General features: G+C 67.1%; 4 protein-coding genes across 4 annotated transcripts in view; all 4 read left to right on the top strand.

Moving 5' to 3' along the window:
* Positions 1–651: 651 nt before the first annotated feature.
* On the top strand, positions 652–3,312 carry EMIHUDRAFT_235706 (hypothetical protein; the record flags this gene model as incomplete). The annotated part of the gene is made up of 2 exons (XM_005779865.1): positions 652–729; positions 2,509–3,312. 2 exons carry the CDS (start codon positions 652–654, stop codon positions 3,310–3,312), a joined length of 882 nt encoding a protein of 293 aa, XP_005779922.1.
* Positions 3,313–4,685: 1,373 nt separating this feature from the next.
* EMIHUDRAFT_114592 (hypothetical protein) lies at positions 4,686–6,783 on the top strand (the record flags this gene model as incomplete). Its single annotated transcript, XM_005779866.1, has 2 exons — positions 4,686–4,739; positions 6,238–6,783. The coding sequence occupies 2 exons, from the start codon at positions 4,686–4,688 to the stop codon at positions 6,781–6,783; spliced, it is 600 nt and encodes a 199-aa protein (XP_005779923.1).
* Positions 6,784–10,056: 3,273 nt separating this feature from the next.
* EMIHUDRAFT_235709 (hypothetical protein) lies at positions 10,057–10,653 on the top strand (the record flags this gene model as incomplete). The annotated part of the gene is made up of 1 exon (XM_005779867.1): positions 10,057–10,653. The coding sequence occupies one exon, from the start codon at positions 10,057–10,059 to the stop codon at positions 10,651–10,653; it is 597 nt and encodes a 198-aa protein (XP_005779924.1).
* A 235-nt stretch (positions 10,654–10,888) lies between these two features.
* Positions 10,889–12,768, top strand: part of EMIHUDRAFT_457149 (hypothetical protein) — a 7,846-nt gene continuing 5,966 nt past the window's right edge. The window contains exons 1-4 of the mRNA XM_005779868.1: positions 10,889–11,529; positions 11,671–11,781; positions 11,872–12,374; positions 12,579–12,714. Coding sequence (XP_005779925.1) covers positions 10,969–11,529; positions 11,671–11,781; positions 11,872–12,374; positions 12,579–12,714 — 1,311 coding nt within the window. The 5' untranslated portion in view covers positions 10,889–10,968. The remainder of the gene's footprint in view (positions 11,530–11,670; positions 11,782–11,871; positions 12,375–12,578; positions 12,715–12,768) is intronic.

Raw genomic sequence — 12,768 nt, forward strand, 5'->3', positions numbered from 1 at the left:
CTCTCTCAAAAAAGCACGATTCACACTCCCTCGCACGACACTAGGCACAGGACTGGCGCGCACTGGCACTAACGCAGGTACACACCACGGGAGCCGCCTAAGCGACTCCCGCGAGGACGGCGAGGCACTTAGCTCCGTGCACTCGACCGCCCTCGCCGCAGGCAAGCTCACACAATCTGCTCTGCGATGGCCGTGTCAAGAACGACTGAAAAGTGGTGCGGTGCGGAATACACAATCTCACCAAAGAGTGCACTGTGTGTATTTTGAAGCGGGGGGTTGCGGGGCAGTCGGCGAAGCCGGGTAATAGATATCAGGGCGTATGGGGTCAGTACGCCGACCCGCGCGGAGCCAACCTCCGCCGGGGGCTCGGCGCAACCACCGCACGAGCACGGCAGACAGGTGCGGCTGCGGAGCACGATAATGACGTCAGCGTCCCCTCCTCTGGCTCAGCCGTCTGAGCCGGCCTCTTCCATCCTCGTCAACGAGGAGAAGGCGGCGGCGGCGAGTCGACTCGGCCGTCTTTGCCTCTGGGTCGTCGACTCGGCTGAGCGGCGGGGGGCCGTCTGAGGCCGCAACGCCGCGGGCAAGCGGTGTTCGTCGCACCCGACCGACTGAGTGACATGAGAGAGAGAGAGAGAGGGGAGGGTGAGCATGTCTCTCGGAGAGTCGGAGTACTGCCTACTGTACGTTATCGTTAAAATTGCTGATTATTCGTTTGTATGTTACGAGGTGAAGAACAGTCAGGCTTGGGGATTGGACACCGGCGCGCTTGATTGATTGATGGGAAGGCGAAACACAGTCCGACCAACGACTGGGACACCAACGCGGTATGGGTGGACGCTAGACGGGCGATAATGCGTGCCCCTACCCTCAAAGAGCCAGAACCCAGCGATGGTGTTGAGGGGTGACGTGCCAGTCCCCAAAGCGGTCATGGCAGCGGCTAATCGAGGCGATGAGGAGGCAGTGCTGGAGTGGCTCGACGGCGGCGGGCGGGCCGACGCGACGGACAATAAAGGCAAGGCAATTGGCGTCACGCTGCTGACGGGCGCCGCCGGCAACGGCCAGGAGCGGGTGGTCGAGCTGCTGCTTCAGCGCGGCGCGCGGGTCGACATGCCGAACAGCAAAGGCGTCACCGCGCTGATGAACGCCGCCCACTACGGCCGCGAGCGGGTGGTCGAGCTGCTGATGCAGCACGGCGCGGAGATCAACCTGCAGGACAGCGACGGCAGCACCGCGCTGATGTTCGCCGCCACCCAAGGCCACGAGCAGGTGGCCGATTTGCTGTTGCAGCACGGCGCTGAGATCAACCTGCAGAGGAGTGATGACGGCACCGCGCTGATGATCGCCGCCCAGGAAGGCCACGAGCGGGTGGTCGAGCTGCTGCTGCAGCGCGGCGCGGAGATCAACGCGCAGGACAACGACGGCGACACCGTGCTGATGCTCGCTGCCACCAACGGCCACGAGCGAGTGGTCGAGCTGCTGCTGCAGCACGGCGCAGAGCTTAAACTGCAGAACAGCACAGGCATCACCGCGCTGATGCACGCTGCCGGCAAAGGCCACGAGCGAGTGGTCGAATTGCTGATTCAGCACGGCGCAGAGGTCGACATGCAGAGCAGCGTCGGCGTCACGAGTAAGAAGGTTGTGCCATGCAGCTCCGCGCTGATGTGCGCCACCAACATCGGCCACGAGCGGGTGGTCGAGCTGCTGATTCGGCATGGAGCTGAGGTCGACCTGCAGGACAGCAATGGCGTCACCGCGCTGATGGTTGCCGCCATCAAAGGCCACGAGCGGGTGGTCGAGGTGCTGCTTTGGCGCGGCGCGCAGGTCGACATGCAGAACAGCGTCGGCGGCACCGCGCTGATGTTCGCCGCCACCCAAGGCCACGAGCGGGTGGTCGAGTTGCTGCTACAGCGCGGCGCGGAGATCAACCTGCAGAACATCGGCGGCTGGACCGCGCTGATGTTCGCCGCCATATCCGGCCGTTTCCCCGTCGTGCGCTGTCTACTGCAGTTGGGCGCAGACACGAAGACTCGCTCTGCAGACGGCAGGTGCGCGCTGCAGATGGCCAAGGAAGAGGCGGCCAAGGTGCTATCTACTGCCGACGCCTCCAGTGAAACGGACCACGCCGGGTGCGTGCGCGCTCTCACAGAGCACGCAGCGGCGCTGAGGGAGGCCGAGGCGACAGAGAAGGCTGCAGAGAAGGCGCTCGAGGCCAAGGGGCGGCGCGAGCAGCGCGAGCGGGAGGAGGTGGCGGCGGCGCGAGAGCGCGAGCAGGCGGCAAGCAGGCGGGAGGCAGAGCGAGCGGCGGACGAGGCGCGCCGGGCAGCGGATGCGGCGGCGCTGGAGGAGCAGAGGCGAGCCATTGCGGCGGAGGCGACGGCGAAGCTGGCCGCTGAGCGCGCTGCAGCAGAGGAGACGCTGCGGGCGAGGGAGGCGGAGAGGCTTGCGGCGGAGGAGGCGCAGCGAGAGGAGCAGCGGGCGGCTGCGGCGGAGCGCAAGGCCGCTCAGGCAGAGGCGGCGCGGCGCGACAAGGAGGCTGCGGACAAGAGGGCGGAGGAGGAGAAGGCGAGGTGGCGCGCAAAGGCGGCGGAGGCAACGGCGGCAAGGAAGGAGGGCAAGGCGAAGAACAAGGAGGCCAAGAAAGCCAAGTCCGCCTTCAAGCTCGAGGAGGAGCGGAGGGCGCGGGCTGCGGCAGAGCTTCGCACACAGGAGGAGAGGGCGGCGCAGCTGGCTGCGGAGCAGGAGTCGGCGAGGCGGGCGGAGCGGGAGGCGGCAGAGCTAGCGGGTGCGGCAGAGCGGGCGGCGCTGCGCGAGGATGCGGAGCTAGCAGAGGCGCTGCGCCGGTCAGAGATAGATGCGGAGGAGGAGGCTCTGGCGCGTCGGGTGTCGCGGTGCGAGGAGGCGGTGAGCAGCGAGTCGACCGGCGGCGGCGGGGACTTGCCGCGGCGTGTCGAGCGGCTGGAGGCGAGCCTCGGCACGGCGACCGAGGGTAGCCTCGAGGAGCGGGTCGGCGCCATCGAGCGCTTGATCGAGCCAGAGGCGGGAGAGGCGGCGGAGCATCATCTGCCAGTCGCCGAGCCGTCTGCTGCCGTCTCACTAGCGGACGCCGGCCTCGACACGGGGCGGCCAGCTGCCCCCGAGTCCACGATGGGGGGCGAGACCACTTGTATCGTGTGTTTCGCGAGAGGCAAGTCGCATGCTGCGGTTCCGTGCGGGCACTTGTGTGCGTGCGGGCCATGCTCTGAGCTGATGCAAGAGTGTCCTTACTGCCGCGAGCTAGTGATGATGTGGATGGTTCCGCGTCCGGTCTAGTATAGGGTGTAGCGATTTTTTCTTGTTTGCAGATATCGACGTATGAGGAATGAGATGTCTTTCTCAACCCCTGAGCCGACCGACCGCGGCCACTCCATCGGCCATCTCACGCTGCCACGCGGCGCGGCGGCCTGTCATGAAGCTCTGGAGCTGCACGCCAGATCGCACGTGCTGCTCGACCTCCACCACCGCCCGGCAGAGCGACGCGACGTCCGGCGCATGCGCGGCCGAACGTCGCCACCGCGCCGCTCGGCCGACCCACGATGCACCCATCACGCCGCCCTGCCCTTGCCAGTACGCCTCCACCTCCACCAAGAGCCGCGCACATTCGCGCAGGGCGGACAGGTCCGTTTGGCGCGCGCGCGCCGCGCGCGCCGCGCACAGCTTGCGGCATCCGACGGCGAGGATCCCAACGAGGGCGATGGCGATCCATCCAGCGAGGCAGACGAGCTCTGGCAGGGACATGGCCAGCTGCGAGCCAAGACGCACGACGCGCGCTGGCTGCGACAGAAGGAGCTCGAGGGCACAGCTGAGCGCGGCCCACGCCGCGATGGCCTCGCCAACGGCGCGAAGCTCGGTGACGGCCCGAATGGCGCATGCGGGTGCACGGAAGAGGCGGCGGAAGCCGAGGGTCCAGGCGAGAAGGAAGAGGGCGAGGCCACAGAGCACCAGCTGCAGCGCGATCGGCTGGTCGTGAAGGAAGAGGTAGGCGATGGCGGCGGCGGTTCGCACGGCGTTGCCAACGATTAGGTAGAGCTCGGAGTATTGCACGTCAAGCGTGGGGCTGAGCTGTGCTTGTCGGAGCAGCCCGCCATCGCCCCACCAGAGGAGGTGCGCGGTCAGAAGGTAGAAGGCGAGGCCTAGCCACGCGCAGAGCGCCATGTATGGCTGGAGAGGCTCTGCCAGGTCCCAGCAGACGATGGTCCGGTCAGCATAGAGGAGGGAGGGTGCGCCTGCTGCGTAGGTGCAGCCGAGCGGCTTGATGAGCTGCATCACGACCGTCATCTGAAGCGTCGTGTGCAGCGGGAACATGACCATCTTCCAGAGCCTCGAGTGCTGGATGCGGCCGTGGCGGCTCTCCCAGCGCAGCAGGTCTTCAACGACCACGGGCAGTGAGAAGAGGAGGAACCATACGCAGAGGGCGCCAAAGGCGGTGAGGACGAGCGCAGTCAGGGCAGGGGTGGTCATTTCCTGCCAGAGGAGCACTGTGTCCGCCACGCGACGCATGCAAGTTAAAACGGAGGGAAGCTGGAAGAAGGTAAAAGAGAAAGAGGCACGATAAAAAGCGAGTGACAATACTCGGCGATTCCCATCTCGTTCGCTCACGGCCTCCACGGCGCTCTCGGCGACGCTGATGCCACACGCGCCGCCGCATGCACTTTGCGAGGCGGATCTCGGGGCGACAACGCCTCCCGTCGCGACTGACGGTACGGCGAACTGTTTTCTCGCTACAGGGTAGCGGTACGGGGCGCCGGAGAGCCTAGCGGTATCGGTACGGCGCGCTCGGTGTGAAGCGGCACGCGGTACGGCCAGATCCCAATACCGCGCCCACTGGGCCTAGAGTGAGGAGGCGCTCAGCACCCGCAACCCCGCCCGTTTGCATGCCCGGCCGGACGAAGGCTGGCTCGGCCGGCTCCCGGCGCGGGCACGCTTCAACGGCGGCTACTGCTGCGCCGCTCTCGCTGCCGAACAGGATCGAGGCGGCGGCGGAGAACGGCAAGGTCGGCGTGGTGCAGACGTGGCTCACCGGGGATGGGCGGGTTGACGCGACGTGCGTGCATCGCGGTGTGAGCGGCTGTACGCTCCTGCTGATCGCCGCCGAACACGGTCACAAGCAGCTCGTTGAAGTGCTGCTGAAGCGTGGCGCGGAGGCGGACGCGCGAGACGGCGAAGGCTGTACGGCGCTGATGGCCGCCGCCGCCAAAGGCCACGAGCGCGTGGCCGAGATGCTGCTGTTGCACGGCGCAGGGATCAACCTGCAGTACAATTTCGGCGGCACCGCGCTGCTGCTGGCCGCTTTCTACGGCCATCCCGCCGTGGTGCTCCGCTTGCTGCGGGCGGGCGCAGACATGACGCTGCGCACTGCGACGGGCAGGACGGCGCTGCAGATCGCCAAAGAAGATGGCCACGCCGAGTGCGTCGAGGCCTTCAGGACGTATCTCGGGGAAGTGGCGGCGGGCCGGCGCGAGGCGGCGGCGGCCGAGGCGGGTGGCGCACCCGCAGGCGCGGTGGCAGGCGAGGCGGCGGCGCGCGCCAGTGCTGCGGCCTCTGCTTCGAGCGGCGAGGGCGGCGCAGAGACCGCGCCGGGCAGCGAGGCAGTGCCAAAGGAGGTCGTGGAAGCGGCTGGGCGAGGCGAAGAGGCGCCGGTGTTGGCGTGGCTCGACGGCGGCGGGCGGGTCGACGCGACGTTCGTGTACGTCTTTGGTTGCGGCTCCTGTGTGAGCGGCGTGACGCTGCTGATGCTCGCAATGGTCGATGGCCACGCGGAGCTGGCCGAGGCGCTTCTGCGGCGCGGTGCAGATGTCTCGTTGCAGAAAAGCGACGGTGGCACCGCGCTGAGCCTCGCCGCCGCGAACAGCCGCGAAGATGGTCGAGCTGGCATTGCTGCACGGCGCGGAGATCAACCTGCAGACCAACAACGGCAACACCGCACTGATGCTCGCCGCCTACCACGGCCGCCCTGCCATGGTGCTTCGCTTGCTGCGGGCGGGCGCAGACATGACGCTGCGCACTGCGACGGGCAGGACGGCGCTGCATTTGGCCAAGGCGAAGGGCCACGCCGAGTGCGCGCGCGCCCTCGAGGAGCGTGCGGCGGCCAAGGCGGCGGCCGAGAAGGCGGCGAAAGAGGCGGCGTGGGCTGCGGGCGCGGCGGAGAGGGAGGCGCAGAGGGCGGCGGAAGAGAAGGAGGCGGCGCGGCACGCCGAGGAGCTGCTGGCGGAGGTCGAGGCGGAGAAGCGCGCCAAGGGCAAGAAGGGCAAGAAGAAGAAGAAGAAGGGCGGCGGGGCGGGCGGGGCTGGGCCGTCGCAGGAGGCCGAGGCGCCGGCAGAGGCAGCCGCAGCCAAGCCCGCGCCGTTGGACAGGGAGGGGCTGCTCAAGCTTGACAGGATCCGGTTCGGCATCACGCCGGAGACGTCGGTCGAGGGATTGGCGGAGGCGCTGGGAGAGGCGGCGGGCGAGGCGAGCGAGGAGGAGGGCGACGAGGAGACGGCGGAGGCGGCCGAGGAGGAGGGTGAGGAGGAGGAGGGCGAGGGGGAGGGCGAGGAGGCGGCAGCGGAGGCGGCAGCGGAGGCGCGCCGGCAGGCTGCGGCGGAGGCTGCGGCCGTGGCAGCGGCAGAGGAGGAGGAGGCTGCCGCAGCGGAGGAGGAGGCGGAGGAGGCGGCAGTCGCGGCGGCAGAGGCGGCGCTCGCCGCAGCCAAGGCGAGGCGCGCGTCAGGTGCCGCTGCGAGGGCCAGGGCGCGGGAGGCGGCCTAGCCCGCGCGCAAGGACAGCTGGCGCAGTGGCAGCCATGGGGAAGGGTCTCTCGTACTCTGGGGGGTGCGTTCTCTTGTGAACGATCGTGGCTGTGGGTTGGGCCCCGCGCCGCGCGGGCGCGCGTGCGGTCCCTCGAAGTCCCGCCGGGAGCTGCTCACACAGCCGAACGTAGGGTGGGCGGTGGCGCATTTTGAGGTGTGAGGGGCGGAGAGACGCAGCGCTGCTCGGGCGTGACCCGAGCTCGAGGCGCGGGACCGCCGCGCTACGGGAACTGTACTGTCCCGCACTGGCGGGGTCGTGGGGGGACAGACACCTGACAGCCTGACAGCCAGGGCTCAGATTTTATTCCCTGCCTGAAACGGTCCGTCGACAAATTCGAAACGTCTGCGGCACCCGCCGAATTCGAAACGTCCGCAGCTCCCGCCGTGCGCCGATCTCCCGCTAACGGATCCTGCACGGCCCTCTCCGACTCCCCCCAGTCCCACGCGCCATACCTGCGTTTTCTTTTCGCACAACCCGTACAAAACACACGCCTTGGATAGAGCCGTAGAGTGACACCCAGCGAGGGGCAGACCTCTCGATGATGGACGAGCCAGGGCGCGAGTTCACGCATACATGGCGAGCCGCGGACCGGCGGCGGCAGCTTTTTTATTTTTACACTGTGCACCCACCACGTGAAAGGCTCTAGCTTTACTTAATGAAGAACACGACACGCTAATCTCCTCCAGTGGAGGACTTCGCCTTGAATGCCATGCGCAACGCGGGGCCCGGAGCACAAGCTATGTCGCTCACTCCCGACCGCGGCCAGGAAGGGAATACACTCGCACGCCTCCCCACCCCCCTTCCCCATACCGCAACGATTCACACACCGCTCCCGATCTCGAGGGCGGCAGAAGATGTGAAGATCCCTATCGTGCCGCCGACAGGCTGTGAGCATGTGCCGCTGCAGCCCTCGCTCAACCGCCGCCTTACGTGCGCCTGCGGTTCCAAACGTAGCCGGCTGCGACGAGAGCTGCGATCGTCATGGAGGAGGCAGCCCCTGGTCGTGCCGCGCCGCGCTTCATCCCCTTGGTGTACATGGCGTGCAGCGAGAACGGAAGCAGCCGGTCAACACCCTTGTGCCTCGGCTCGCCCCACCCAGCCCCTTTAGAAAGTGCAAAGCCCATGTCCGCATCGATGCATGTGAGGAGCCACCCGAAGAGCATCGCGCTCGTGAAAGCAGACATGCACATCTTGACGGCCGAGTTGCTGCTGCCGCTGTGCGCAAGTTCGGGCGCTGGGCTCGCGTCCATCAAGTCGGCGGCCAGCAGCACAGCTGCCAGGACACCATTGTACCAAAAGTTCGCGCCGCAGACAAAGAACATGGACACGTGAAAGCCGATGGCACTAGCAGCAAAGAGCTGCCGGACAGGCCTGTGCCAACGTGACGTGGGCGATAGCACAATGACCGCAGCAGGCATGGCCACTTCAAAGAGCATCCCACCCCACGAAAACAGGGGTACGAGGCGATCGATGTCAAGCATCCACCGGGAAAGCTGAGGAATATACCACTTTCCCTTGCCAAGCTGATCAGAAGCGGCATAGGACCCCAAGGCAAAGTCGATCCAGCCAGAGGAAAGGAAGACCTGTGTCACGCCGTGGTACCTGATTTTGCATAGGCCCGCTGTGAGGTACAGCGGAGCCATGATGCCGAAAAGCAAGTACTGTCCGAGCCAGCTTGCTGCTTCGCCACGAAGTGGCCAGCCGCCATGAATGGCTGGGATCATGCACGCCGCAGCCGGGATGAACAGGATGAGCGGCTGCATGTGGTGGCACGGTTTCTGCCAGTAAAGCCCGACCAGCATGTAGAAGTACAATGCCATTCCGACCACAAAGGAGAGGGTGGAGAGGCGGCGGATCGCCGCTGCATTCTGACGTGGGGCTGCCGGCAGCACCAGGAACAATGCCCACGAGAGCAGCACTGCCCAGCGCACACCAGCCAGTATCTCCTCCAACTTGCGCGCGCCCAGTTGCACATCGCTCATCGAAGGTGCGAGCCAGCTTAGCCACAGCGTGTGTGTAGCATCTTTGTAGCTTGCTGCGTCATCAGACCTTTTTATCAGACATGTCCGACCCTTCTTGACAGCGCGAATGTCCTTCGCAAGCTGGCGGGAGGTACAGTTTGTGGCATTAGTCGAGTTCGATTCGTGCTTAAAGAGACGCCACGCCATTTTTTGACAGCTGGTTTGCATCTTGATTGGCTTGCACTTGCGGCGGAGCACCTAAGGTAAGGTAAGGAAAGGTGGGGCAAGGGGCGGCGGGGACGACCCTCGCGATTCCACGTCTAGACGACAGGGCGCGTGCGCGTGCGCGTGCGAGTGCTCGTGCTGCGTGCGTGCGTGCGTGCGCGCGCGTGTGTGTGTGTGTGTGTGTGTGTGTGTGTGTGTGTGTGTGTGTGTGTGTGTGTGTGTGTGTGTGTGTGTGTGTGTGTGTGTGTGTGTGTGTGTGTGTGAGCACCTCAAAGTATTCCGGCAGCATCAGCACGAATGCCTCTGGCCGAGGGGCTGCCCAAACGTCGCTGAGTCCGAGCACAAGGATGAAGAGTTTGAGCACGTCGAGCGACAGTCGCGGCCCGGTGAACCACAAGCTCGCCTCGCCAACGGCGCTAGAGCGCAGGGCGACATCGAGGACCCGTCCCACCGCGGCTGAGGTCACCAGCAAGGCGCTGGCAAAGTGCCGGGGAAACCTGTGATGCATGAGCTCGCCCCCCTCGACCTGCTTTGTTCCGCCGAGCACGGCGTTGTGCCACGTGGCCGTCGCGTGTTTCCCTGTGTTATTGCTGCTCTTGGGGGACCATTCGGGCCCGCGCACAGTCGTGAGCGCCGTCGCACCGGGCACAACGAAAGGGAGAAGGAAGCTGTCAGACCCGAGCGAGAAGGCGAACCCGCCGCTCGCAATCGCCGCGATGGCGCAGGTGAAGACGGTGCAGAGCACGTTGGGCGCGGGCTCGCTGCGGGCGCAGTGCGGGCGTCGCGGGAGCGCAGCAGGCATGGAGGCGACTCGCGACTGCACGCTGGGCCTCGTTTTGCTGTGTGCCTGTGTACCTGTACCAATGGCGAAGGGGGCTCCAAATCCAAGAAATCCTTGAAATTCAGGTTTTGGCCGAACAGCTGTTGTTTTCCCAACAACCTACGTACGGTTTTATGAGGTTGTTATGCTGGCTGTCATAACAACATCGGCCGCCTCGGGCACTGCGGCCGCCATGACAGCCTCCTCGCCGCCCTGGCCAAGGTCATGCGGAGCGTGTGGGGCATGCTCGTCGAGGTGGAGCCGCGGGACCACACCTCGGCTACTCTAACGACTACCGGCCCGACGTCTCGGTGGCGGGCGCTGGCCGCTCGCGCTCACGCCTCGTCGGCGACGTCCAAGGACCCTCTCTCCTCCAACCCGGAGGACGTCGGCCAGCGAGGCGCTTTCGTCGGCCTCGGCAACACCGAGCCCGGCACGAGCGCGGACGTCTTCGGCCTCGAGCAGCGCGGCGCTGTCGGGGACGGCGACTTCAGGCCGAGCGACGGCGGCGGCTATGTGGCGTACAAGAAGGCGGACTACGCGCACGCCCTCTCGCGCTCGGACACCGACGTACAGATGTACCTGTTCGAAACCTTCGGCGGGTGGTGCAACGCGGTCAAGCGGCTGTTCTACCAGATGAAGGACAAGGTGCGCAACAAGCTCTCGAAGCGGCAGCACGAAGACGAGGCGAGCTGGTCGACGCGGTCGTGGCTGTCGCTGCAGGCCCAGCGCATGTCAGTCGCGCTGCAGCTCGCGGCGGCGGAAGAGATTGCGACCGAGCTCAGGCTCGCCGCGGCGTCGGAGGACGCCACCGTCGCCTAGACTCCCCTGCGTCACTACGTGCCTCCCCGTTTTGTACTCGAGTAGCCTGGCGTTTGTGCGATTGTGCCCCGTTTGTGCCGCGTCCCGTGCCCCCGAGTTCATTTTAATCTAAAACCAGTGGGAGGTGTTATGAGTGCTATGAGGTGTTATGAGGTGTTATGTCTTATGAGGGAGGGGTGTTTGGGGTGTTATGGTATTGGGATGGCGCAACCTTACCATCAAAGGAGGCCGAAACCCTCGCTGGACGCTGGGCGTCCCTAGAACGTGCGCCCGCGCGCCTAGAACGCCTTTCGCGCCAGGCTGTAGGGCGCCGGCATGACATCGCCGTGCGAGCCGGCAAGCCTCGAGTACGGGCCGACCACCGACGCGCTCCTTCGGCTCCTCGCCGACAGAGGCATCACTCTCGACGACGGCACGCAGGCTGCGCCGCTGCGCCTCTTCCACGGGCTGCCTACGGCGCACTGGCAGTGGCGTGCCGTGGAGGACGTCCTGGCGCAGGAAACCGGCGCAAAGCCAACTTGCCCCGTGTGCTGCGAGCGCCTACCCAGCGGCCCATCGGCGCTGCTGCAGCACGTCACGGACTGCCTCGCCGCGAGCCGCGGCACCCCGTGGTTGGCCGAGGGAAAGCCGTTCGCTGTCTCGGCGAGCAAGCTCGGCTCCTACTTCAACTCCGGCGAGTGCGACCGCATGCTGCACCGCCTCTGCGAGCGGGAGGGCAGGGGCTACAAGCCCGACGACATCGAGGACCTCGACAAGCCGCTCACCACGGCGCACTCGTCCCGCGGCGACCTCTTCGAGGCGCAGATTTGCAACCAGCTCTGCTCGAGCGGGCTGGCCAGCGACTGGACCGGCGCGGCGCAGGACACCACGAACGGTGTGCGGCCGCCTCTGCTCAGGTTCCGCCGCGGAGAAGCTGCTGCTGGCGGCGGCGGCGGCGGCGGCGGCGGCGGCGGCGGCGGCGGCGGTGGCGGCGGCGGTGGCGTCGGCGGAGGCGCCGGCGTGCTGCGCGACCTGCAGGAGGAGGCGAAGCAGCGCTGGGGGCGGGCAGGAGGAGGGGGGGCGGGCAGCAGCAGCGGGCCGGCCTCCCTGCACAAGCTCAAGTACAGCCGCGAGCACGAGGCGCTGTCCGTCGAGCTGCTGCACGCCGCCGGCGCCGCCGCGGCCGCCGCCAACGGCACGCCCTCTCCGCCGTGGATGCTCTTCCAGCCCCTCTTCAAGGCACCGGCCGGGCCGCCCTTCGACCACTGCGACGTGAGCTTCTCCAACTCGTACGTCGACTTCCTGCTGCTGCGTTTCGTCTCCGGCGGCGGCGGCGCGGTCGTGGCGGAGCTGACTGTCATCGACGCCAAGGCGACGGGCAAGGTCAAGGTAGGGGCCATGGTGCAGGTGGCATACTACGCTCTGCTGCTCGAGACGCTCATTGCCACCGACCCGCGCCTCGCCGGCGTGCGGCGCCACCTGCGCCTCGCGCGGCACGGCGGTGTCTGGCTGTACGGAGAGGCGGCGCCGGCGCCCTTCCTCCTCCGGGAGGTGCGCGACAAGGTCGACGCCTTCCTCAGGGGCGGCGGCGGCCTCCGAGCCCTCCTCAGCCGCCGGCGCAAGCAGCAGGGATACAGGTCGCAGGAGTGGCGGCTGGCGCCGTCGTGCCGGAACTGCGGCTTCCATGACGACTGCCGCGCCGACGCTCTCCCTGCGGGCGCGTCGGGCGGCGCGCGCGACACGTGGCGACTCGCAGCTGTGAACGGCGTCTCTTCACACCTCCACGTGTGAGCAGGCGCGCGCGCGACACTGCACGCGCTCGGCCTTCCGCTGAGAGATCGGCGGCAGCTCGAGCGCGCGGCCGGAGGGGCGTCGCTAGATGCGCTCGTGACGCTCGCCGCGCAGCCCCAGCCCGACGGGGCGAGGCGCCGGCTCCTCTCTCGCAGCCTCCAGATTGGGTACGCCCCCGACGGCCAGCCACGCACGCCGGCTGGCGTGCCCAGCCCTCGCGTTCGTGCGCTGGTCCAAGGCAATCCCATGCTCACCGGCCAGAGCAGCCTGACGCTCCCGCAGCGCGAGACGGTCCGCCCTCGTCCTCACCATCCCCCCCTCCTCCTAGCCCACCTCCTAGCCCAC

The sequence above is a fragment of the Emiliania huxleyi genome (assembly GCF_000372725.1).
Source record: "Emiliania huxleyi CCMP1516 unplaced genomic scaffold EMIHUscaffold_224, whole genome shotgun sequence".
Lineage (NCBI taxonomy): Eukaryota > Haptophyta > Isochrysidales > Noelaerhabdaceae > Emiliania > Emiliania huxleyi.